This window comes from Microcebus murinus, chromosome 7 (assembly GCF_040939455.1).
Source record: "Microcebus murinus isolate Inina chromosome 7, M.murinus_Inina_mat1.0, whole genome shotgun sequence".
Classification (NCBI taxonomy): Eukaryota; Metazoa; Chordata; class Mammalia; order Primates; family Cheirogaleidae; genus Microcebus; species Microcebus murinus.
Genome location: NC_134110.1, coordinates 3,179,013 through 3,206,233, shown reverse-complemented (window position 1 = coordinate 3,206,233; position 27,221 = coordinate 3,179,013). Strand labels below are relative to the sequence as shown.

The window sequence follows — 27,221 nt, the reverse complement described above, 5'->3', positions numbered from 1 at the left end:
GCTGCCAAATGCTTCTTCAGTCCTTTTACCTAATTTAATGTCACATTTCTTATGTTCTTGTGGCATTCTTAATGGTCTGGGATTATTAACTGCATGACACTGGGTGAATTTCTTAAGCTGAGTTTTGGGGATAATATCTAATAGCAATGTTATCATATATATTTACCCTAACTTGTAATAAAGACACATATATGATTTGATATATATCCTGATATATATATATATTCAGCCTAACTTGTAACTAAAGAAATTAATTATTTGTGTTTATTAAATTGACAAAGATTTTTTTAATGTGATTCATTTACTTTTAATGAATATGTGAGAATACAGGTATTCTCTTATTCTAACAGGTATGTAAGATAGTCAAAACCTTTCTGGACAGTAATCTGGCAATACAAATCCAAAACTCTAAAATGTGTACATGCCTCTTGACTCAGAAATGTAGTTTCTAGAAACTTGTCCTAAGGAAATAACTAATGATTTAGCTAAACAAATGTGTCTGAGTCTTGTTTTATAGTTAAAAAGTAAAAAACTCTAAATATTCTGTAATAGGAAGTGGGTATAATATACAATAAATAGGTTCACACTATAAATTATCAGATAGCTATTACAAATGATGTTATAGAAATATATTCATTGCCGTTCAAAGTCATTTTTAAGATACAGTGTTTAAGTGAGGGAAAAGGTTGTGAAACTGTATATATTATAAAAATTATTTACCTACATATACAGGTGCATATTCATGATGCTTATAACTAGATATAGAGATATTAACATTTCTACAATGAACATTATTACTTGTATAATAAAAATTTTTTGCTATAAATAAATCTTTTTTGTAATAATATAAATTAATGTTTATAAGATGAAGGTCAATTCATTCCTTCTTTTACATAGTTGACACAGTTTAAATAGTTTATAGTATAAGCAAATTGTTTTAGGTATGAGGACCACTACTGATCTAAGTTCTTTATAGTCAGCACTTCTACTCTACCTGTGGTGAAGAACCAGTTTTGTTTTAAATTTCTACTTTGTTACAGAATGACTTTATAAAATAAAAATGAATTTTTTATTAGAAAAATAAAAAGGCATATAAAATGAAGCCTCAATTGTTTTTATTAGATTCACAAACACAAGGCTATTACATCAAATTATTTTAAAGCTTCTATATTCTTACTCTCAATTTCTGTACCTATTTTGCCACCGACAGGTAACAGGACACTGTCCATGCTTTCAGCAGCACTGTTTGAAGTGATAAGGACAACATTTTGCTGTGGGCTAATAACTCCATCAAGTGGATTGGACTCTGACCTAACATCTGGAGACTTTCACAATACAGAACTTTCTTTATTAATAAGTAAAAATATTTGGGCTCTTCACCTATTATGTTTACTGTATTTACTAGCCTACCATGCTTTTCTAATGCTGAGAGGCATTTTTAAAAAAGTCATTATTTTCCAAAGAATCGAACAACCTTTTATAGTAGAAACCTGACTTCAGAGAATTAATAATATTTTTCAAATCATAGGGGAACAAAATTCATTAGGGCATTCCAAAGGGAATTGCCAGAACACAGATTCATCTGGTTGAAATGGGAGCACTGGAAAATGAATATACAGGTATTATAAGAGTTTAAGTTGCCTATCTGCTCCCAGATTAAGCAGAAGAAAATGAGACAATGTGCCAATTCCCTGGCAAAGTGAATGTAGTCCCTAGGGAAAAGGCTGAGTGAATCTGTGTTATCCTACCTGAGGACTGAATCACTGGACTTCGTTGGACTAAGGCCAAAGTAATGAAGATTATAAACATCTCATTTACATTGAGATTAAAAAGAATTTAAGTCCCAGAGTGACTCCCTGAAAACAAACTATGTAGCATGGTCTCCAGAAATAAAATCTCATATCCTAGTAGTTTATTGTCAAATGCAAATAAACCCTGAAAGAGCTATGGATTGAAAAGTGAGGATTCTCAACAAATATTTTATTAATAAAGGATAAGGAAACAATTTATAATCATGTATTAAAACTGCCACGAATTTAATCTGTTGGTAGAAAAATGATAAAAACTACACTTCTGTACTTTACATAGAGTAGGTACTCAACAAAAGCTCACTAAGAGTTCAGCTCTTTCAATCTGCATAATAAAATGGTATGGTCAAATGCTTTATTCTTAAGTTTTACCAAGTGAGAGGCAGATAAAAAACGTGATGAGCAGTGATTTAGTATGAAAGGAAGAGAAAACTCTAATGCAGGTAAACAAACAAGACAGGTTGAAACCAGAGCTAAGTAGAATGCTCTAAAGTAGTAAATGAAGTTTCTAAAATAGTCAAAAGGGAATATGGGAGATGCAATTGGGTAGGACTGAGAAAAAAACTCATAGAAAGCTTAAAAAAATGTGAAATTCAAACCATGTAGAAGCATGACAGATTTTTCTACTCCTTACCTCATATAAAATGTTTTTAAAACTGAGGTATAACTTTCATATTATATAGTATACAAATCTTAAATGTACAATTTAATAAATTTTTACATACATACATGCCCATGTAACCATCATCTGGATGAAGATATGGAACATCTTCAGTGCCTTCTCCCAGTCAGTAATTCCCCTCTGCGAACTGATTGCAATTGATCAGTTTTGTTTGTGAATGTCATACAAAGGGAATCATACAGAATAGACTCTCTTGCTTCTGGCTTTTTCCACTCAACCTTATATTTCTAAGATTCATCCATGTTTTTGTGGGCATCAGTAATTTGTTCCTCTTTATTGTCAAGTAGTACTCCATTGTATGAATATCCTATAAACTTGTTTATTCATTCTCCTGTTGATAGACAGTTGGGTTGTTTCCAGTCTTCTATTATGAATAAAGCTGCTATGTTTGAGTACTCTTGTACAAGTCTTTTGGTGAACATAAACATTCATTTCTCTTGGGTATATGCCTAGAACAGACTTCTAGGTCACAGGTAGACATGTATTTAATTTTAGTAGATCAATTTACTCTCCTAGCAATACTTGAAAATTCTCACATAAAGTTTTTAAATTTAAAAAAGCCCTTTGGTTGAAGCATAAGAGTTTTGAGGCTTTCTGTTTGTATGGTTTTTTCATCTTTTAGAGCAGGGGTAATATAAGCAGAGCATTCATATCTCAAGGAATACACAAGATAATTTTTGGAGGTATGAGAAGAAAACAGTACAGTTTCTATTTTAGTTTCTTATTCTTTTAGTTAAAAGGTAAATTATACTAATATATACTATATAAATTGACACTAGTACCTTTATTCAGACAGTTATAGTTATTCACTTTGGGTATATTGTGATTTACTGCCATTTGCATGTGCCTAATTGAACAGAATTATGGAATATCTATTTCTAACTGAACTAGCTCTCAACCAAATAAACAAGTGGCTTAAAAATAAAAGGGAGTCCCACACAAAGATAATACTAATATAAGAGCAAGCAAACAACAAGGAAATGGCTGAGCTGACATTTCTATTCCAGAAAATCTCTTTAAAAGATAAAAACTATGACCATGTATCTAGTCAGATCTCACAAAGAAGCAGGCAAAAGATATTCTAAAAATTAAGACTTTTAAAAACATGGAGTTAATCTATTACTGTTAATAATATTTTGCCAACAAAAATTTTAAAACAAAATATTTATATCATCATTCCTTTTAGTTTCTTTTTGTGTTTATTTTATAATATATGTATGTAGCAGTACAAAGTACATGTATATATAATTTTAAAGTAAATCTACATATATTAGGAATGCATGCTCAATTGTTTTTACCAATATGGTAAACAATCAAAAGAATTCATAGATTCTTATTTTAGTATATTTTAGTATTAAGCTAGATCATCTATAGGCATAGATGAACTTCTCATTTTTAAAGCCATACACAGCTAGGTATACTCCATTACAAATAGCCAGCTACTATTTAATGTTAAAATAACACATCTGAATAGTGAGGGAGAAGGAAGGAGGACAGGAATCTACTAGAAAGAGGCATGAGAGAACTTTGCTGGGTACTGTTCTATACTTTGTTAGGTTTTTGTATTATACCAGTGTCTACGTTTGTTAAACTCACTAAATAGTACAGTCAAGGTAAATGTGTTTTACTCTTTGAAGTAAATTTTACCTCAAAACAAAAAAATAGAGTTCATAAAAAATATTTACCTCTAGTTAATGGTATGCATGCTGGAGTGTCTAGGAGTAAATAATAGTGATATCAGCAACTTAATTTGAAATCCATTAAAATAAGATGGACTTCTGTATGGACAGAGAGATGAATATATGAATACATACGTAATTGAGCAAGTAAGGAATTTAATTGTAGAATCTGGATGGTAGAAATATGGGTATTCATTGTACAATTCTTTCAACTTTTCTATATATTTGAAATTTTTCATGATAAAATGTTGGAAAAAATAACCAGTCTACTCAAGAACTGAAGGTTGACAGATAATTAAAAATGGTGTAGTGATACAAGGGAAAGTTAGAAATTAAAAAAGGAAAAAGGAATATTCAAGCACCATTGCTTGGTGCTTTTAGATAACTCTATATACGTGGGTTAAGAATTACCCCTGTTTTACAAACTAGTAAACTAAACTTAGAAAGATTACAGATCATACACAAGGCAACAGTGTAAAGCTCAGCCAAGAGCTGAATCCAACCTGTCCAAATTCTGATCCTCTTGACCTACATTCCTCACAAGAGGCTGCCTAGCACCAAAGAAGTTGGTGCAGAGAAGTTGCTTCTCCATTCCTGCATGGACCAGCTCTGTCTCCCCAGGTTTTTCCTCCTAGGTTTTATCTCAATCCTCCCATGACTGGCCTTCATATCAAGTGACAGTATTTGAAATTTGAATAAACAGAACTTTTTTCCAGTTAGTATTTTATAACATTTTCATCTACAAAGCTATAACTAGGTAGAAAGTGGGAAAAATGCCTCATAGAATTGAGATGAAAATAAAATGAGAACATATGTGAAGCACATAGCACTGTAATCAAGAGTAGGGACTCAAATTATCCTTTTCTTCTTTTTCTAACTTACCTTTCCTTAGAAATTACAACATGTTACTCAAAATAATGCTTTTGTTTTTTTAAAGAGATTTAGGTTCTTTCTTTGATGACCTCATGTTAAATGTGAATAGACATAGATTTTTCTTCTTGTATCTATTTTTTAAAATCTAAAAATCGAATTTTGTTTCCTCATTTTACTTTCCATTTTGCCTTGGTTTGGAACTATAACTTCCAGGAATTTTATATACAATTAGATGTACAACTAGGACCATTTGCATAGCACTTTCCTGTTCCACAAATTACTACAGGTGGCCAACCTGTGAAAGCAACATGTTAATGCAATTAATGAAATTTTAAGTCTATTTTCTTTTTGACTCCCAGAAGACATTTTTCAAAGGTAAGATTTTTAAAAGCCATTAAATTACAAGGAAATGACCAATCAGTGATGGTAACTTTTAATTCACTTTCAACTGTGCATATACATAATGCCCTAAAGCTATTTATTTCTTATTTGACAAATACATTCAGGGATTCCCTAAAGGACTCCTAAAGTCACGTATCTTGCCCTTTTAAGCAATACTGTACTACAGCATAAAAAATAAAGTTATTCTTCCTTGAAAACTTTGCCTTATTTAAGGACAACCTACAGTTCTAAAGTGGAGAAGTTCTTTTCACAGCCTAATGGAACAAGAATAAGACTGTTTTTTCCTTTTGATATCTGAGGTTGTTAGTGTTGGAAGGGATCCTAGAGATGATTATTTTATAGTTGCAGAAATGGATATGCAGACAGTTGAAATGATTAGTCCCTGAACCAGACACCAGGTCCCCCAATTCCTGGCCTAGTGTTCTTTCCATTTTACAATTGTGCCAAACCAAACACAAAATAAGTGATTATGTCCATCCATTACCTCAAGTTCACTAAATTTCAGTCTGGCGACCCATGATGTCACTTCCTTTTGTGAATGGGTGTATTTTTTTTTTTCTTGGTGTTGCTATCTTCACTTGGCTATAATACAACATCTTAAGAGTTCCCACTATATGCCAATTTTCCCCCTGCCTATTTCTATTTCTTAAGGAGACTATCAATGTAGTTTCCAAGATACCTTGACCCTCCTTTTCACTATATTTCTTATTTCAAGCAATCTACTGTCAACTATCACAAAATTTTAAAAGGGGATTTATTTTTAAAACACAAAGCACACACGGCAGTGTTGTGTGTCTTCCTCAAAGGGCTTCATAAAAATCTTTAATGCTGTGTATTACATGCAGACGCTTTCCAGAGAAAAAGCCCGCTATGTAGGAAGCGAGAGCTATTGTGGACTGTGGTGGGAGGCCAAGAATAAGGTTTGGGATTCAATCTAAAACAAATATGGAGGTGAAAAGGCACGAGGAGCTTGCTGGACCCACCAGCCAGTGCTCGGCGGCAGGCTCTCGGCCACCCGGTGTCGGTTTGAAAGAACGATGGGCAGCAGGGAGGCACGTAGCCCGGACAATGATGGGGCAGGCGGGGCACCGGAATCGCGCGCAGGGAAAACTCAACAAGTCTGGAAGGCGAAGAGCCGGGTGAATGACTGCCAAGAGGCTCCCGCTGGCCTCTGCATGACCACGACCCCTTTCCAGGATTTGCCGCCGCCGGCACCTCCGGGTCGCCGACAGCCATTTGCTCCCCGCTCCCCTACCTGCCCCGACGTCCCCGGCGCCCAGGCCATCCACCGACCCGGCCCGAGCCGAAGTGCCAGCCCAGGCCCGCTTCCCGCGGCCGGCTTCCCGGCCCCCGCCGGCTTTCCAGGAGGAAGGCAGCGCCGGCCTGCGGGGGCCGGACCCGCCTTCGAAAGTGGGCGGAAGGATGGCCGCCCTGGCGGGCACGGGCGCGGGCGCGGCCGGGAGCCCTCGCCGCCAGCCCGGCTCCGTCTTCCCCGCGCGGCGCTGCCGGCGCCGCAGCCCTGACCGCCGCCGGCCGCGGGCTGGGGCTGAGGCGATGGGGAAGGGGGCGGGCGCGCCATCATGAAGGGAAAATGGTGGGCGGGCGGGCCCGCGCGCGGCCGCCGTACTCACCCGGGCCGGCCAGTGCGGGTAGCCCTTCATCTTGGCGAAGACCAGGTCGCCCGCTTTGTACTCGCGGGGCCGCGGACGCGCCATCCCGGCTGCTCCCCTTCCTGGTCGTCCTTGGTCGCCGCGAAGATGCCGGGAGGCCGCCCCCCGCGGGCCGACGGGCTGCGCCGCGCTCCCCGCGGGCCTCGAGCCGGGCGGACGAGCGGCCGCTCCGACGAGGGGAAGCGGCGAGGCGGCGGCCGAGGCGAGGGTGGGCGGGGGGCGCACTGGCCCGGCAAATCACGGCCCGGCCGCGGGGGAGGGGCGCCCAGGCCGCTTGGTGCTCGCCCGCGTCCGGCCGCGCCGAGGTCCCCGCCGCCGCCGCCGCCGCCGCGCGTCGCTCACAGGCGCCGCGTCGCCTGCCTCATGCCGCCGCCGGCGGCCTCCCTCCCGGGCTCCCGGGCGCGGCGCGAGCGCCGGGCCTCGCGTCTGCTCCGAATTCCTCCTCGGGCAGCGACCGCAAACACGATCTTATTATTGTTCTCGCGCGCGCTCAGCATCCCCCCGCCCCGCTCCCCGCTCCCCGCCCCTCCGCGCCGGCCGGTTAATTCCTAGGTACACGGCCGGCTTTCGCGGAGAAACCGAGCGCGCCAGCCCGGCTGTCGGCGGGCGGGCGGGCGGTGGGTGCGTCCTCCCCCAGCACCGAAGCCCGCGCCGGGCGGGCGGGAGCGCCTACTCCGCGGACGCCGGCAGCCCGCTCCCTTTTGTTCTTGGCTCGGAGCTGCCTGCCGCAGCCCAGCCAATCACCACCGGCCGCCCGGATCCCGCCGGGCCGCGCCACCCGGGGGGCGCTCCCACTCTCGCCCCTGGTCCCACGCCCGCCTCCCGCGGGCTCGACCCCTGCCCGCTGCCCCCCGCCGGCCGCCTCCGCGGGTGCTCTCCGGTAAGTGGGGGACAAAGGCGCGCCAGGCCCGGGGGAGGGCTGCGCGAGGGACCCGCCGCCTGGCCCCAGGCTGCCGAGAGAGCGCGCCCCGGCGCCAGCCACCCCGTTGGGTTCTTGCCCCCGGCCTGCCCTGAAGCCCGGAACAGTGCAGCGTGACCCACCTGGGGCAAGCTGTTTGACCGGAGTCATGGGGGCTTTCTCATTTGCTGAAGGGCACAGCCGGGATTCGAACATGGATCCGCAGGCGTCCAACGTCCATAAGCGGTTATGCTTCTTTCTGTGTGGGTTTCATAGGCCTGCAGTGTTTGTGGAAAGCATGTACCCTGGCAGGTCACTCGTTTCGGATCTTGGCAGCCTTTTGGACGGCGTTTTCGAAATTGGCATCCGGTTCAGGTGATTTATGGGGGTGTACAGGTCATTAGGTCTAGAACAACATGTGCGTTTTACCAGGATTTTACTCTGAATACTTAGCTGGCTGCTTTCAAAGACATTTTGGGGGTGAGAATCTTCCTAACACCCCCCTTTAATTTGAGATTAAATAAAACAATGCAAGGCGTCATTTTGGGTCTGTCCAGTGGAGGAACACTGCTGCTTTCGTCATCCTGAAGCCCACCTCCTTCAAGGGGTCAGCAGGCACAGCTCCACAGCTCCTCAGCTGAGTTTTGTGGCCATCACCTTGTCACAAGGACAGTTCTCATTTGTGGCTGTACCCTCTTCTAGGCTTCCCTGCCCTCTCTTCCTTTTATGGAAGCTGCAGTTTTCCAGGCATCTGCCTTGCTTACTTGCCCCGTGGAATGGTGTGGGTGTGTTTTAACCCCTGCTCTTGTTCCCTGGTGCCAGGCTTCCAATAATGGGGCTTTAAAGTCTCCAGACTTCCTGTGGCTTGTTTACTTTGTTAATAGTGTGTTGGCATTACTTTACTAATGCATTTCCTTACTACTTGCATCTCAGGACTTTCTTTCTTTTTAAGTTATTTACCCTTACTTGTCTACAGGTTCACTTTTTCATCTTTTCTCACTATGGAAGACTAGTCTAGGTGTTTTTGCCTCAGTTTAAATAATCTGCTACTGTCTTTCACTTCTAGAACCTGCTGTGTGCAGCTGTCTTTATGTCACGTGCTGCTGTAGAATGATTCCTATATCCTCTTATGCCAAACTAAATCCGTCTGACTAGCTGCCAAAGCCCTGTCATCCGCTTGCCGGTACGGGCCAACCTTCCTGTGGGCGCAAGGTAAGATCCGCGGAAGAGGAGAGAAATGAGAGGGAAAAGCGGTCAGTTGGAGGGCCACAATGGTAGGACATTAATCAAGGGAGGGATGTTATCATAGTTTGGGTTTAGATAGGATTACTCTGCTGGTCAGTGTACAGGTAGATTTGGGAGTGAGAGGCTGGGCAGGACCTCAGTTGAGAGGCTCTCAGCAGGAGAGAGAAGACAAGGATTGAGATCAAGCTTGCTGACTTGTTGGGGGGCAGGTGCATAGGAAGAAGGAGGAGTCAAAAATGATTACGTGGTTTCTGGCTTAAGCAACAGGTTGATTAATTTTGACACTCACGAAGGTGAGGGAATCCATTAAGGATGGGCAGGTTTGGAGATTAGATCATGAGTGGTTTGGGATGTGTTGGTTTCCATGGGGCATCCAGAGAGATGTTTAGTGGGCAGCTGAATGTACAGCTTAGAGAAAGTAGTCAAGGCATAATGTAGAGATTTGAGTGATATTGGTATACAAATGGTCATTGAAACCATGACAGACCCAGGAGACTCTGTAACACCAACATCTAAGGGTCAGCCAGAAAAAGAAGAATGTAGTAACCTAGGAGCCAAGGAGCCAAAGAATTTCTAGAAGAAAGATGATGTCCACATAGCTGCCACAGGGAGGCCAAGTATGGTACAGAAGGAGGTGGGTCCATCATATCTGGTGATTGAGAAGTCATTGGTGACCTTGCTGGGAACTGTTCCACTGAATGGTAGTGGGAAGAAAGCAGAGAGCAGTGGCTTCAGATGTGAGTGAGAGGTGAAAATGTGGAGGCAGGAAGTGTAGACAACTCATTCCCAGCAGTGGTGAAGGGGTAGCAAGAAAGCATAAAGGGAGAGTTGTTCTGTTGTGCCTGTTTGGCTGGTTTGTAAAAATAGGAGAAATTTAAGTTTGTGGTGAGGAAAAGCAGCCAGTAGAGTGGTTGAAGACAGAGACCAAAGAGGGGATAATTGATGGGGTTTGGTTATTTTGAGAAGGTGGAAATTTCTCCCAGTCTAGGCTTTGGTTTCAGGTTTGCAGTTGAGCCTGGTCTGATTGTTCAGCACAGGTCATTTGTGCAACTATCATGCCTTAACCAAGCCTGACTTACTAATATGCCCACAGGGGCTCTCTGGTTGGTCATCAGGAATCTCCAGATGAACCTGGCTAAGAGCCCATCTGTCAGGCTGGATGCAGACCACCTTGTCAACACATTGGTACTGGGGATGAAGCATTGCCCTGTGGCTTTCACTGCAGACAGAGCTTTCAGACTGGTTCCTCCACTTTAGGCAAAGGACCCAGCTGTGGCTATTCCAGAACAATGCTCTATTCAAATATTTAACAGATAATATGTAACCCTTTAGAGATATCACTAGGACCATTAAAAGAGTCTGATGTATTTTATTTCAGTCAATGTTGCCCCTGGAGCTGGTCTATTTGTTTTATCAAAATAGAACATATTAATTTTACTTCTGGAACTTGGAAGGAAATATATTCACAAATGGTGATAATATCAATTTTCTTTGCTCACTTTTGATTTTAGCATCCTCAAATCCTTGTAGGCTAATAGTTCTCCCTGCCCTTGGCTCCTTGATCTATTTTGCCATCCTCTTCTCACTCATATGCATCCACATACTTTGTTGACTTGATCCTGTTTCCATCTTCTCCTTTCGTATCTTGACTCAGCTTCCTAGTAAAACTCTAACTGTTCCCTCAAATCTTGCCCCCACATTCACGTTCTGTGTCGCTTCAATTGCCTAAAATCTATTTCTCTGCCCCAAATTATGTAGGCTACATACAAAGCACTTAGAACAGTGCCTAGGACATAGTGAGTGCTCATTAAATGTTAGTCAATGTTGTTATCTTTGTTGTTGTTAACATGGTATGAACAAAATTGTGGAAAGAGTCAGGAACAATTGATGTTAATCTCTCTCTCTCTCTCTCTTTCTTTCTTTCTTTCTCTCTCTCTCACACACACACAAAATCAACATGTCATAAGAGAGCTCTCTGGACCTTGAATCAGTCAGTTTCCATACTTTGCCAGTAGAGGTATCTCTCAAATGTCTTCTGATACAGTCTCAGGGAAAAGAGACTCACATTCCTTGAAAGAGAAGGGGCTGGCTGGGCGCGGTGGCTCACGCCTGTAATCCTAGCACTCTGGGAGGCCGAGGCGGGCGGATTGCTCGAAGTCAGGAGTTTGAAACCAGTCTGAGCAAGGGCGAGACCCCGTCTCTACTATAAATAGAAAGAAATTAATTGGCCAACTAATATATATAGAAAAAATTAGCTGGGCATGGTGGCGCATGCCTGTAGTCCCAGCTACTCAGGAGGCTGAGGCAGCAGGATTGCTTGAGCCCAGGAGTTTGAGGTTGCTGTGAGCTAGGCTGATGCCACGACATTCACTCTAGCCTGGGCAATGAAAGCAAGACTCTGTCTCAAAAAAAAAAAAAAAAAAGAAAGAAAGAGAAGGGGCTATAAGATATTGACACCCTCGTGGGAGTAAAAAAAAAAAAAGAACTGTAATATACTACTTGTGGTGAGAGAAAAATCCCACTTCAGTGTGAGTGTCAAAGGCAGTCCTATGTTGGCCAAAGGCACCATTAAATCAATATGGGCCACGATAGGAGGTGGGGGTCAAAGGCAGGGGTCAGCCAGCATTGCCACAGTGGGGCTAGGTAGTGGCAGCAGCTGCACTCAGGCCACCAAGTGGAGAAGCAGAGAGCACCCCAGTAGTAACCTCAGAACATGTTAATAGTTTTGAAAGATGCTGCTTGAGCTACCTAGGATCTTATCTGGGGAAGGAATAGGAGGATTTTTTTCAGGTCCTCAGACTTTCAACCCAAAGGCTGTTTCCATTGAGATTATTCTGAATATCACCCCTTCGCTGTCCTGTCCCAGGCCCAGGAACAAACTGCTTAATTTTACTGAGTTACTAGTTATTTGGCGAGAGAAGGTTCAAGATGTAGACGATATTAAAGGCTTGAAGAATTTGCAAATTTGCCTACCATGTTTGCTAGTATTGTCCCAATATTAGGGTATATGCTGCTGAAGGTAGCATTAGCTCAATGGTTAGCATTCATTTGTTCATTCATTTATTTAATAAATATTCCATTGAGTATTGCTATGCATGTCATTGTTCTAGGTCTAGGATCCATGGAGAACAAGGAGAATGGTGAAGGAATCAAAACCATGACAGACGAAGTAATGTTGCAGAATGCCTGGGAGGCTAGCATATATAACCATGTGAAGTATCTGGAAGAAATTGTGCTTGGCTAGTTCTAGGCCTAGGCATGAAGAGGCCTACCAGGTTTTGTTTTCTTCACTCTTTTGGAGTCCTGACCCACCATGTAAAGAATTACAAATACCCTACTAGTGTGGAGGGAGAGTGGGAGAGAGAGAAGTCTTGGAGAATGAAAGACTAGAGAGAGAGACAGAGACAGAGGGGTGGGGAAAGAGGCCTCGCTAGTCCCCCCACATGTCTGAGGTGCCAGACATGTGAATGAAGCCACCTTGGACCCTCCAACTCCAGTTAAGCTATCCTTGCCAACACCACATGGCACAGAGACAAGCTGTCCCCGCTGAGCCTTACCCAAGTCACGGAATCATGAGCAAATAATAGTGGCAGTTGTTTCAAGCTACAAAATTTGGGGCTGGGTTTGTTACCTTGTGGTAGATCACCGAAGCAGGGTTTAATAGCAGATTAGATACAGCTGAAGAGAGCTAGCGACCTGGAAGATAGATCAGAAGGAAAAGACCGAAGCCCGGAGAGGAAAAAGGAAGAAACAGAAAAGGACATAGTATACTCAACCAGCTTTCCGTTAGTTAGTATTCATAAGCTACTCTTTTTCTGTCTGTGAGGTATGTTGAAAAAGTCTAATGTGGAGTCCCAAATAACGATGATGAGAGAGAGAATGGAGGAGTGTAGGAAACTACAGGTCAGACCCCTTGAGGCAAAAGCCATGAGAGCGTCTTTGACGTCAGCACTGCACACAGTACCTGCTGAAAACAGCAACTGAAGTGGATACAATCATCAGCAAAGGTTTGCTAGCAGAACAAAACAACATCTTACGCCTCCCATGTTCCTTCTTTCTGTTATTAACCTCTCGGTAACTTCCTCCCATTTCTTCATTCCCGGCTTCTCACCTACTGTTGTGCTTCAGTAAATATCCGTGAGGACTGTGGTCATGGTCACTGCCTTAAGCCTCTTCCAGAGGTGCAGGTGGTGTCTCCCCCTCTCGGTCCCTTGGTGCATTTCATCTGGTCTCCGAGCAGTCATTGTCAGCGCAACAGGGTAGAAGCAGTATTTGAGCAATGATGGTCAAAAATTTCCTAAAACTGATGAAAGATATTGCTAAGAATTGAATGTTTATGTCCCTCGAAGCCAAATTCATATGTTGAAACCCTAATCCCCAGTGTGGTGGTATGTGGAGATGGGAGCTTTGGGAAGTAATTAGGTCAGTGAGTGGAGCCCTCATGATGGGATTAGTGCCTTTATAAGAAGAGATACAAAAGAGCTTGCTTCCCCTCTCTCTCTGTGTCTCTCTCTTTCCCTCTGTGTATGAAGATACAGCGAGAAGATGGCCATCTGCAAACTAGGAAAAGAGCCCTCATCAGACACCAGATCTGCTGATGCATTGATCTTGGACTTCCCAGCCTCCTGAACGGTGAAAGGTAAATAATATTGTTTAAGCCACCCCATCTATCATATTTTTTATAGCAGCCAAAATTAACTGAGACACATATCAAACCATGGATTAAAAAGTATTTTGAGCATCAATCATGATAAATACAAAGAAGCCAATCCTAAGATCATAATAGTGAATTGTTGAAACCTGTAGGCAAAGAGAATATATGAAAAGAAGACAAAGGCAAAAACACAGTATCTTCAGAGGTGCCGCAAAAAGATTGATAGTTGATTTATCAACACAAAGAAAATAATTAGCAATCCAAAATTCTAAACCAAGCAAACTATTTCAAACAAAAGAGAAATAAAGGTAATTTTAAGACAAATATAAAGCTAGAGAATTCAGCAGCAACAGAGCTGCACTAAATGAAACACTAATGGGAGCTAGTCAGGCAGAAAGAAAACAAGCTCAGATGTAAACGGTGACATACAGGAAGAAGTGAAGAACAATGGAAAGAATAAATATTTGAGTAAATCTAAATAAAAGTTGACCATGTAAAATTAAGTAATGGTCACTTACTTGGGTTATATATATGGAGAATTAAAAATTCACAAGAAATGGGATTGAGGTAAATTGAATTAAGAATAATTCAGAAAGTGATGGAGCTTTCGGGCGGCTGAACACGTGGGGGTTCCTGGAGGGTGGTGCCCCAGAGAGGGCAGGGAGGCTCTGCACCCCTTCTCCCCCACCTTGCTCTGTGCAGCTCTTCATCTGTGTCCTTTGCAGTGCTGTCACTGAATGTGAAGTTGGGAAGCGACTCACAGAATCATCTCCCATGAGCAGACAGCATGTAATGAAGAATAAGGAGAAGAAATAGAGAAGCAGCCAATGCCCACTCTTCACCTCCACAGTCTGGGAAACCTAAAGGAGACCTAAGCTGGTGGGGTAGAGTTTTAAAATGAATGTTCTATTACCAGTCCAATGGCCACATAAGTAATAGTGCCAGAGCCTGCAGATTGACTAACCTGTGCTATTGTAATCGCTAGACAAGTCTGTAAACTGAGTCAGCTGCAGGTCTGCTGACGCCACGCTGAGTGTCCATGAGAAGACTCTTGCTCAGATGTTTACACGTGGTAGACACATCTTGTTTTCATTGGTTAACATTCCCCCTGGAAATCCAACGGGGGTAGCAAAGGATTGTAGAGGGACAGGTCAGGCCTAAGCAGTAGTACAGGGTAGTGTTCGCCTCTGGAAGAACCCAAACTAAGGCAACTCACCCCAGCACAATACTTGGAGAAGAGGAAGACACTTTATATCAGAAGACAGAAAATGGCAGTGTTTCCTTCTTTCTCTCCAAAAAGACCACCAATGGAAGGTAAGCTCCATGAAGAAAAAGATCTTGCTTGATATGATCATTAATGTATCCCCGGCACCTGGGACAGCACCTGGTATGTGAGGTTTGAAGAGCTGTGCCTCCTTTTTGGCTAATACATTAACTCCTAGTACAAAGGAAGAGCAAATTCTATGAGTACTCTTAATTGTTTAGGCACTTTATAAGCCACCATCAGCAAAACCACCCAAAAAGGCCTGTGCTTTAAGATACGCTACAGTAGGGGGCATCATGGCAAGAAGCTAAAACTAGTGGGACTGTTGTTTTGTTTTATTAAAAATGTCATATTGGCCAGGTATGTTGGCTAATGCCTGTAATCCTAACACTCTGGGAGGCCAAGTTGGGAGGATCGCTTGAGCTCAGAAGTTCAAGACCAGCTTGAATAAGAGGGAGACCATGTCTCTACTAAAAACAGAAAAAATTAGCCCGGCATGGTGGTGCGTGCCTGTAGTCCCAGCTACTTGTGAAGCAGAGGCAGGAGGATCACTTGAGCCCAGGAGTTTGAGGTTGCTGTGAGCTAGGCTGATGCCAGGGCACTCTAGCCCAGGTGACAGAGTAAGACTCTGTCTCAAAAAAATAAAAAAAATCATTATCTACGATGCTATGAATGATTAGCTACTTCATCCAGACTTCTCTGAAAGAAGATGATATTTTTATTTTCTGTATTTCCTTTTCATTCTCCTTCTTGCTTGTATTTGGGTATGGTATTTGTTTCTTCTATATTTGGAATTGTTTGAAGAAGGACTTATAAAATAAAAAGTAATAGTCCAACAAAAAATACAGAAAGTGGCAAAAGTATTAACATATACATTTTTTTTTTTTTTTGAGACAGAGTTTCGCTTTGTTGCCCAGGCTAGAGTGAGTGCCGTGGCGTCAGCCTAGCTCACAGCAACCTCAAACTCCTGGGCTTAAGCAATCCTACTGCCTCAGCCTCCCCAGTAGCTGGGACTACAGGCACGCACCACCATGCCCAGCTAATTTTATATATATATATATTAGTTGGCCAATTAATTTCTTTCTATTTTTATAGTAGAGACAGGGTCTCACTCAGGCTGGTTTTGAACTCCTGACCTTGAGCAATCCGCCCGTCTCGGGCTCCCAGAGTGCTAGGATTACAAGCGTGAGCCACCACACCCGGCCAACATATACATTTTAATAAGTTAAAGATATATGTTGAGATTTCTAGGATAACTAGTAAAAGCATAATAAAAGAATGTTCAGCTAATGGAGGGATAACAAAATAAAATAATAAATACTCCAAAATGGCAAGAAAGGAGAGAAAAAAGAACATAGAATAATTAAATATGAAATAAATAATCACATCGCAGAGTTAAACCCAAATATATCAGTGACCACATTAAAGGTAAAACAAACATGTACTCCAATTATAATTAAAAGAACATGAGACCGTTTTAAAAGACAATCAACTTTATACTGCTTACAAGAGACATGTTGAGTAAGGATATTGAAAAGTTGAAAATAAAATGATAGAAAAAAAAACCTTTTCAAATACCAACAGAAAATGGCTCTACTGATATCAGACAAAATTGACTTTAAGGTACAAAACATAACTATACATCTGTGATTCTCAACCAGGAATGATTTTGTTCCCCAGTGGACATTTGACATTGTCTAGAGATATTTTTGATTGTCATGACTGGGGGTGAGGATGCTATTACCATCTAGAGGGTTGAGGATAAGATTGCTGTTAAACATCTTACAGTGCAAAAGTCAGCACCTCCCACCCAACAAAGAATTACCTGCCCAGAATGTCAATAGTGCGCAGTTGAGAAATGCTGCTATAGATAAAAGAGATGTTAAATAAAAGGGTCAACTCAACAGAAAAAAATAAAATGCCTAATTTGTGTATACTAATAATATAGCCTCAAAATATAGAAAGTAAAAAATTGATAGAACTAAAAGGAAAACAGAAAAATTCATAATTATGGTGGGAAATTTCAATACCATTCTCTCAGGAAATGATAGAACAAGTCAAAATCAGTAAGAATAGAGATGACTCAAATAACACAAGTAATAAACATAACCTTATTGATATATTTAGAACACAATACTAAAACATCTGTAGAATATACATTATTGTCAAATATGTATGGAACATTATCAAAATTGATCATATGCTAGGTCACCAAGTAAGTCTCAACAGCTTCCAGAGAATCAAAATTAGGCATGGTATATTCTCTGACCATAATGGAATTAAACTAGAAATCAACAAAAAGAAAACTAGGAAATTGTAAAATATTTAGAAATTAAACAATATTTTTATTGCCTAATTTTAAATAACCTATGAATCAAGGAAGAAATAACAATGAAAATGAAAATATATTTTGAGTTGAAATATTGGGAATGCAATCTATATAAACTTATGGGATGGAACTAAAGCTGTTTGGAAAGCCTTAAATGCAAATATTAATACTAGAAAAAGAAGGACAAAAGGCAATGATCTGTGTATCCATCTCAAGAAGTTCCAAAAAGAACAAAAATAAACCCCAAAAAAGGAGAAGGAAGGAAATAACAAAGAGCAGAAATTAATAAACTATGGAAATATAGACAGATAAAGCCAAAAGTTGATTTTTAAAAAGACTAATAAAATGGAAAAGCCTCTGTTAAGACTGATCAGAAGAAATAGAGAAAGTACAAATAACAAATATAAAGGATGAAAAGGGGACACCATTTCAAATCCTACAGATACTTAAAATAATGAAAAGAACATTGTGCACAACTTATGCCACTAGGAATACACATGTTACTAAAATCGACACAAGAAGAAAGAGAAAGGTGAATAGTCCTAAATCTACTGAAGAAACCAATTTTATCTGTAATTTAAAAATCTTTTCCCAAATTAAATTCCAAGACAAAGATATCTGCTATCACCTCCTCTGTTCAAGATTATACCAGAGTTCTTAGCCTGTGGAATAAGGTAAGAAACGAAAGTACTAGGATTGGAAAATAGTAGGTACACTGTTACTTGCAGATGACATAATTATGTATGTTGTGAGTCTAAAAGTATCTATAGATAAGCTATTAGAATTAATAAGTGAATTCAGCAAGGTCACTGTATAAAAGGTCAATATAGAAAAAAAAATCAATTGTATTTCTGTATACCAGCAACAAACAATTAGAAAGTGAAATTTTAGAAATGTTACCATTATAATAGCATCAAAAACCATCAACTACATAGGAATAAATCTAATGATAGATTGTAAGAACTTTACACAGAAAACCATAAAATATTATTTGGAGAAATTAAAAATGTCCTAAATAAAGGAGAGATAGATTGGAAGATTCAATGTTATAAATATATTATTCCTCCACACACTGATGTATGGATTCCAATTAAACCAAATTAAAATCTCAATAACTTTTTTGGGGATGTGTGGAAATTGACCAGCTGATTCTAAAACTTACATGAAATACAAAGAGCAAAGAATAGCCACAATAATATTAAAGAAGAACAAAATTGGAGGACTTACTCTACCAGATATCAATGTTGGCCGGGTGCGGTGGCTCACACCTGTAATCCTAGCACTCTGGGAGGGCATTAATCTATCCATGAGGGATCTGCCCCCATGACCCAAACACCTCCCATTAGGCCCCACCTCCAACATTGGGATCAAATTTCAACATGAAGTTTGGGAGGACAAACATCCAAACTGTAGCAGAAGGCAAATAAGTTTCACTATCTGTGCCAGCTCCAAATGGTCAGTATGGCTACCCGTGACATTGTGTAGAATGCATTCTGAAGCTGCATCCAGATCAGTGGGAAGGATTCTGTGATCAGTTAGCAATGTCTGCCGTGGGTACCAAAGACAACATGGTGGCAGATGCAACTATACTGGCCATCTAGGGCTTAAAGATTTTACAACCCTGGGATTTGGCTGATGATGTGGAACGCTGAATTAAGAGCATTGTTTTCCCAGACACTCACCATAGGACCAAAAGAATTTTAATCTAATTATGGATGATATGACAGAAAAGGCAGTGAGTCAATCTGTATAATTACTGTGGAAGTCAGGTTTGATGGAAAGAAAAATAATATTAAGGATGTTGGCAGCAAGTCAATGTGAAATGGAAAGAGAATCGGAAACAGTACTTACAACTTCCAATGTGTACACATCAACTTTTCCCAAACAGATGTTCCATGGAAAACTCCTCAGGACATTTATAAGCAGGCCTGCTCGAGACAGTTGCAAGACCTAGGTCAAGAATATAAATTGAAGCTACCTTTCATATAGAAATATTTAAAAGTTATAGATCAAGCTAATATACTATTAAATAAAATGTGTTCTGCCCACCTACTTTGACAAACATATCTTCAAAATAACTTAAGAAATACTATATGGAGCTAGATATTCCTTTAGGAAATTGTTTTTTAAATGATATAAATATTATATATAATAAAATATTTTGTAATACATTCTGTGATAATGGTCATTCATATATGTAAATTCAGTGTAATGATACGTAAAATTCCTAGTTTGTTTCCAAATCTAGGAATTGCTTTGAGAATATTATCAGCAAGTACAGTTGTAACTGCCCCAGCAGAGCACATTTCTCCAAATGGCAATTATCTTTTAAAACCATTCAAGAACTATGTTAATGTATTATAGACATTAGATATATCTAATCTGATATTGTCAATAAAATGCATGTTATATAAATCTTGATTTTAATGAAATGAAAGTAAAGAAGTAAATGTTAGGCCGGGCGCTGTGGCTCACGCCTGTAATCCTAGCTCTTGGGAGGCCGAGGCGGGCGGATTGCTCAAGGTCAGGAGTTCAAAACCAGCCTGAGCAAGAGCGAGACCCCGTCTCTACTATAAATAGAAAGAAATTAATTGGCCAACTGATATATATATATATAAAAAAGTAGCCGGGCATGGTGGCGCATGCCTGTAGTCCCAGCTACTCGGGAGGCTGAGGCAGGAGGATCGCTTGAGCCCAGGAGATTGAGGTTGCTGTGAGCTAGGCTGACGCCACGGCACTCACTCTAGCCTGGACAACAAAGTGAGACTCTGTCTCAAAAAAAAAAAAAAAAAAAAGAAGTAAATGTTATGGAATAAAAATAAAATAATTAAATAAATATGCTTTTATTACTCATCCACACATCACTGGACCATCAACAGAATGGCCAGACATGCACAATAATAAATAAATTCATCATCTTTGATTTTTGCCATCTTTCAATCACTTAGACCATAACTGCTTACAAATTTTTCAATTTTATCATTTTAAAGATATACACATTTAAGACCAGTTTTAATTGTTCAGTATTGTAAAATGTTCTTCGGCTACTTTGTGCAACTGTTGGCAGATAGCTTGCCAGTTCACACCCGGACCATGAACTGGAATACAAAGAAAAGGAAAAAAAGGAAGCTAGGTCCTATCAGGAAAAGGAATTTTGTTATGCCAAAATGTATTGTCTTCACACTATCTGAGAAGAAGGATTTTGACATGTTAATTTTTCTTTTCTCCTACCTGAGCACGTCTCCCACTCAGATCTCCAGACGCCCCGCCTGCCTTGGTGGTCCCCACCCACAACAGAGCCACCCACACACCTCCCTTGTGTGTCGACACAGTCACCTTTGGTTTGGGATGTAGGGAAGGTGACACAAAGCGGCTTTCCTCTGGGTCTGGAACAGTGTTTGTTACTTGTGGGGCCCAGGGCAGGGATCCCTCTTGCCTTGGTCTGTGACTGGTGCAGTAATAAATGTAGGGAAAACCAAAGTTCGTGCTGAGCTTTCCCTGTGCTACCAGCGCAAGGGGTAAGAGCACTGGGCGGTCACGGAAGGACACCGGATCACTCGCCCTGCTTCCCAGGAGCCAAAACACGTGGAAGAGAGATCCCTCGTATACCCCAGGGCCCAGGGGTTGCCACAGGGAGCAGATGACAGAAGGGAGCCCAGTTTTGCAGGGACCACCACAATGGGGAACAAAGAGGAACAGACATCTGAGGAATGCAACCTGATGCCATCAGCATGAGCATGAGCCTGTGGCCAAGTCTGACGGCGCCACCGCTGGCCCCTCACCAACAGGCGGGTGGAACCACCATTGTCCACAAGGAGCCAACAGACACATCAGCAGGAAGAGGGGGTGCAGAGCAGATCTGTCCTGCTGCTTCCACTCTGTGACTATACTCTAGCCAGGGGGTGTAAGGTAGAGAGGGAACTTTAAGTCACATTTGCAATTGATGCATTAAAGTGAACTGGACTGAATCTTTTTGCTCCCCTTTTTTAAATTTCAAAATATCATGGCGGGGGGGGGGCTACAAATGTTTTCGGTTACATGTATCGATTTTGTTAGGCTGGAGTCAGGGTTATAAGTGTGCCCATCACCCAGCGGTGTTCATCGTACCCATTAGGTAGGTTTTCACCCATCCCCTCCTCCCCCTCCCCCTGCTTGATTTCCACTGAGTTTTACTTCCCGCTGTGCACACGTGTGCTCATCGGTTAGTGCTGTGCACACGTGTGCTCATCGGTTAGTTCCAGTTTAATAAGTGCTGAATCTTAAATTTAAAAAGGTGATGGCACTTAGGGAAGTAGTCTGAGAAGTTAAGAGAACCAGTAGGAAAGGGATCTCTCCAGAGAAGAAGAAATAAATACGACTATTTCTTAGTGATGGTTAAAAGTGTAGATTTTTGAGGAAGAGTACCTGCATTGAAATCTTGGTGTCTCTTCTTATTAGTTGAGTGACCTCTGATATGTTGCTTCATTTCTCTGGGTTTCAGTTACCTCATCTGTAAAATGGGGACAATAAGAGTATTAGTTCCTTATAGATATTCATAGCACATAGATAAATATATAAAGTAAAATCCCCACCTCCCACTCTACCCCACCAGTCCTGACCTAATCTCCCACTCCAACGACAACCGCTATTATAATAATACCTCCTATTTATAAAAAATCACAAACAGCATCTTACTAAACATACTAATCTACAACTTTCTAGTTTCAGTTAGCAATCTACTGTAGATATCTTTCCATATCAGGCTATAAAGATGGAAATCTTTATGTTTCCAAATTTTTACTACTCTCCATTGTATTGTTTCCAGTTTTTACAGCTACTAACAATGCTGCAGAGAACATCTGTGTATGTATACTTTTGCACTATTGTGGGAATGCTTTTGAACAAGATTCCTATACATTCATTTGCTGGATTACAAAGTTGCTACATTTTTCACCAATATTTCCTCCAGACATTTACCAATGGACCCTCCCAATTGTAATACACCTGTTTTCCAACGTCTTCTTCAACACTTTAACTCTGCCAACTGTAGAGGTGATAAATGAACCAACTGATGTCTGTGGTTAGCCAGGCTCCAAGACGGCCTGCAATGAGCCCAGCCTCCTGGTGCACACACCCCACGAGTCTTCTCTCACATTGAATCTGAGCTGGTCTGTGTGACCATGGCTGGCTACATAAGTTGCAGGACTTAGTGTAAAAGCAGGAAAAAGTGCTAATAAAGTTACAGTGAATAAAGATTTTTCCTTTCTTCTAGTCTCTCTCTAAACTTGTCATGGTGTTTTTTTTTATTTGCTATCTAGCGTCATCCCAGGTAAAGAAATGTTAAAATTTTAGCACATATTTTACCTTTCATTTTTATACTGTGCAATGCTAGTTTTAAATGCAAATATAAGAACATTTAAACTCACATGGAATGACCAGAATCACACAATTTTTATTTTTTTGTAGCTTGTACGTGCGTATGCCTTTTATTCTTACTAGCTCAAAATTAACTTTTAAAATTTCACTTCTTGATACACGCACATTCTGTCTACACTCTGTGGAAGCCGGTAGCTGTCAAAACACGCATACCCCGTCTTTGAGCCTCACTGAACTTCCACCAGGATTCTGTGTGTTGCTAATGGTATACGGAAACAAGGCGGTGGGGAAACAGTGGTGGACACACATATTGTGTACATCTCCTCTGTTCACCCATGTACCCCGTGGCTCCACTGGATTCACTTACAAAACAGAAGTTCAAAGATAAAGTGGTAAAGAATGTCAATATTTTCCAAAGTGTTGAGTGCAGTTCAGGGAAGCTTCCCTGTTCTGTTAATTAAACTTTGGGACATTGACATGGGCTAGGGGAGATGACTGGATAGAAAGCACTATTCTATTCATTTACCTCTTAGTCCTACAAAAATGGAAAAAAAAAAAAAAAAAAGAATGTCAATATGGCAATCGCAGAGCTTTAAACCAAGCACAGGCTCTTCTGCGTGCAGGGCCCCGTGTGACCGCACAGGGTGCCTGCCCAGAAAGCTGGCCTGTGTGACTGATGGCGTGTGGTGGAAGTGGTTGTCATGTATGACTGCCAAGGCTAGATTGTAAAGTCGTGGTAGCTTCTGCCTTGCTCTTTTGGACTGCTTGCTGAGAGGAAGCCAGTCGCCATGTTGTCAGGATGCTCAACCAGCCCTGTGGAAAGGCCCACTTGGGGAGGAACTGAAGCCTTTTGCCAACGGCCAGCACCAATTTGCCCAGTTGTGTGAGAGAATGACCTTGGAAATGGATCCTCTAGCCCCTGTCGAGCTTTCAGATGACTGCAGACCCAGCCGAAATCTTGACTGCAACCTCATGAAAGACCCTAAGCTGGAACTGCCCAGCTTAGCAACTCCTGAATTCCCAACCTGCACTGCCTGACAGAGATAATAAATATTCATTGTGGTTTTAAGACACTAAGCTTTGGAATGATTCATCACTCAGCAATAGAAAGCAAAAATAATGCTTTAATTTACATTTGCTTTAATTTTAATAAGATACGGCATTCTTTTTTTTGCATGCTTCATGGTTATTTATGGCTCTTTTTTCTTTGACTTGCTCATTTATTTTGTCCATTTTTGTTGGGTCATTTATCTGTATCTTACTGATACTTAAAGAGCTCTTTGCAAATCAAGGAAATTAGACTTCCGTTGGCTATATGTATCAAACATATTTTTCACAGTTTATACTTTTTGATTATTTTTGATTATAGAAGTTTAAACTTTTTACTATGGTTAGGTTAACTAGTCTGTCCCATCATACACTTTAGATTTTGCCCCAGACTTACTAAAGGCTTTTCTCATTCCATAGTTACAAAAATGTTTGTCCATGCTTTGTTTTATACTTTGATGGCTTCAATTTTTATATTAAAAATTTTTATTTCTTTAGAATTTCTTGTGGTGGTGGTGGGGGGGTACAACTCCTCAACTTTCTTTCTTTCTTTCTTTTTTTTGAGACAGAGTCTCGCTTTGTTGCCCAAGCTGGAATGAGTGCCGTGGCATCAGCCTTAGCTCACAGCAACCTCAAACTCCTGGGCTCAAGCAATCCTCCTGCCTCAGCCTCCCGAGTAGCTGGGACTACAAGTATGCACCACCATGCCCGGCTAATTTTTTCTATATATATTAGTTGGCCAATTAATTTCTTTCTATTTATAGTAGAGACGGGGTCTTGCTCTTGATCAGGCTGGTTTCGAACTCCTGACCTCAAGCAATCTGCCCACCTCGGCCTCCCAGAGTGCTAGGATTACAGGCGTGAGCCATCGGGCCTGGCCAACTCCTCAACTTTCTAATAGCTAGGCCATTGTATGATTTCAATTATTAAATCATCCTCTCCCCATGGATCTGAAATACCTTCTTTATCACATCCCAGACTCCTGCCTATTGTTGGGTTTATTTATGTCTCTAGATTCTCTTCCATTGATTTGTCTATTCTTGTGCCACATTTACTCTTCTATTTATGAGTATCCTGGATATGGTCATGTGTTTAATTTTCCTAGAATAATTTTGGAATCATTGTCGACTTCAAATAAGTGAATCAATATCCCTTAATATTTTTATTGCACCAAATTTACGAAATTGTCCCTATTGGAGAGTAAAGTCTGTCTTTGTATCAGTTCATGTCTGTTTTATGTTGTTTTTTGATAAGCTTTAATTTAGGCCCTATATATTTCATAGTAACTTTATTCCTAGGTTTTTAAAGACTTAGGTATAATTGACATATAATACACTGCACATATATAAGATATCCGATTTGATAAGTTTGGGCAAATGTATATAACTATGAAAGCATCAACACAGTCAAGATGACAGACATATTCACAACCCCTAGAAGCTTCCTCTTGCCCCTCTGTAATCACCATCTCCCGAGGCAACCACTGATCTGCTTTCTATCACTACAGATTACTTTTCATTTTTCAGAATTTCATATAAATGGAATCATACACTATGGACTCTTTTTTTTGGTGTGATCTCTTTTACTCAACATAATTATTCTGAGATTCATTCATGTTGTTCTATGTACCCATAATTAATTTTTTTCCATTTCTGAGTAGTATTCCATTGTATGAATGCGTCACAATTTGTTTATCCATTCAGCTGCTGAAGGACATTAGGATGGTATCCAGTTTTTGGCTATTACAAACAGAGCTGCTAGAATATTATGTATAAGTCTTTGTATAGACATGTGCTTTCTTTTCTCTTTGGTAAGTACCTAAGAGTGAAATGTTTGGGCCACGTGACAGATATATGCTTACTGTATGTAGAACTGCTAAACTATTAATATATTGCACAGTGGCTGTATCATTTTACATTCCCACCAGCAATGCACATAAGATTGTTTTGTGTCCTAGTTTCTAGTCATACTGCACTGGTAGAATAGAATGGGGTCTGATTTTATTCTTCTTTTTGGAATTTACATAGGTTTTCTTTATGGCCCTACAAAAGGTTGATTTTTATAAATGTGGTATTGGTACTTGAAAGTGTTCACTGTGCTCTGGATATAGAATTCAACTTTATTGATTAGATAATTCAGAGCCTTTATAGGCCTCTTACTTTTTGTCTATTGTATCTGTCATGTGCTAAGAGAAATGACTTTCAGTCTCTTACTGCTATTATGTTTTTGCCAATTTTTTCTTATTTTCTGCAGTTTTGCCCTATGAATTTTATTTATTGCAAAAAGATTCATGACTGCTATAATTTCATTGTGGATTGTCTGCCTTAACATAAGGTCTCTTTCTTTGTTTTTTAAACTACTTCTTAATTTAGTTTGATCTTACCCAATTTTAACATTTACCAGCCTTATATTCTTTTGGCTAAATCTTTGAAGCATTCAATTATGGAAATTTTCAAACATGTGCAAAAGTATGAAAAAAACAGTATAATAAACCCACATTATATCTAGTATCCAGTTTCAATAATTATCAACTGTTGGCTAATCATGTTTGTACTCTGAACACTTCCTGTATACTTGGATTATTCTGAAGCAAATCCCTGATATAATTTCATCTGTAAATATTTCAGTGTACATCTCTAAAAGACAAAGTCCCTTAAAATAACCACAATACCACTGTCACCCTTAAAATTGACAATAATTCCTTAGTATCACCCCATATCATAGTCAGCATTCAAATTCACCTAATTATTTTATAAGTTTTATGGTCTGTTCAAATCAAATCAAATCATAATCTAGATAAAGCCCATACGTAGTAACTGTGTCTTTTAAACCATAGGTTTTCTGTTCCATCTCTTTCTTTTCCATGAGATGTACTTGTCAATTCATTTCTCTGTAGTTTCTGTGCACAGCCTTGATTTTTAAGAGTCATCCTCCTCGTTCTCCTTAATGTGTTCCCCAGTCCCTTGTATTTTCTGTGAACTGGTATTTACATCTAGAGGCTTGATCAGATTCAGATTTAACATTTTGGCAAGACAACTTCATATGCGGTATTATGTACTCACATAAATCAGCATATGTTTGCTTATATAATTTTTAATGTTTAATCTCATTTTTAATAGATACATTAATTCATGCAGGTTGAAAAATGGTATACTATTATATCTTATAATTACTTCTTCATTTGTAAACTGGAATACTTCCATAACAGGTATTTGGTTACCATTGTAGAATGTCAAGACAACTATTTGGCTACCCTAAGGTGCTGTTTATATAGGAACGTCAGGATAAATGGTTCATTTTTTCCATTTACTTAGA

The 27,221-nt window shown here is 40.4% G+C and overlaps 1 protein-coding gene, 1 long non-coding RNA gene and 1 other non-coding gene across 3 annotated transcripts in view; 2 read left to right on the top strand and 1 right to left on the bottom strand.

The window, feature by feature from the left end:
• Positions 1 to 7,597, bottom strand: part of HDGFL3 (HDGF like 3) — a 67,053-nt gene extending 59,456 nt beyond the window's left edge. The window contains exon 1 of the mRNA XM_012763208.2: positions 7,076 to 7,597. Coding sequence (XP_012618662.1) covers positions 7,076 to 7,159 — 84 coding nt within the window. The 5' untranslated portion in view covers positions 7,160 to 7,597. The remainder of the gene's footprint in view (positions 1 to 7,075) is intronic.
• A 1,524-nt stretch (positions 7,598 to 9,121) lies between these two features.
• Positions 9,122 to 16,065, top strand: LOC105870556 (uncharacterized). The gene is made up of 4 exons (XR_001153660.2): positions 9,122 to 9,224; positions 12,368 to 13,264; positions 13,790 to 13,896; positions 14,637 to 16,065. It is a non-coding gene; the product is annotated as an uncharacterized LOC105870556 (long non-coding RNA).
• Positions 16,066 to 23,269: 7,204 nt separating this feature from the next.
• LOC142872217 (small nucleolar RNA SNORA36 family) lies at positions 23,270 to 23,402 on the top strand. The gene has a single exon (XR_012920433.1). It is a non-coding gene; the product is annotated as a small nucleolar RNA SNORA36 family (small nucleolar RNA).
• Positions 23,403 to 27,221: the final 3,819 nt, after the last annotated feature.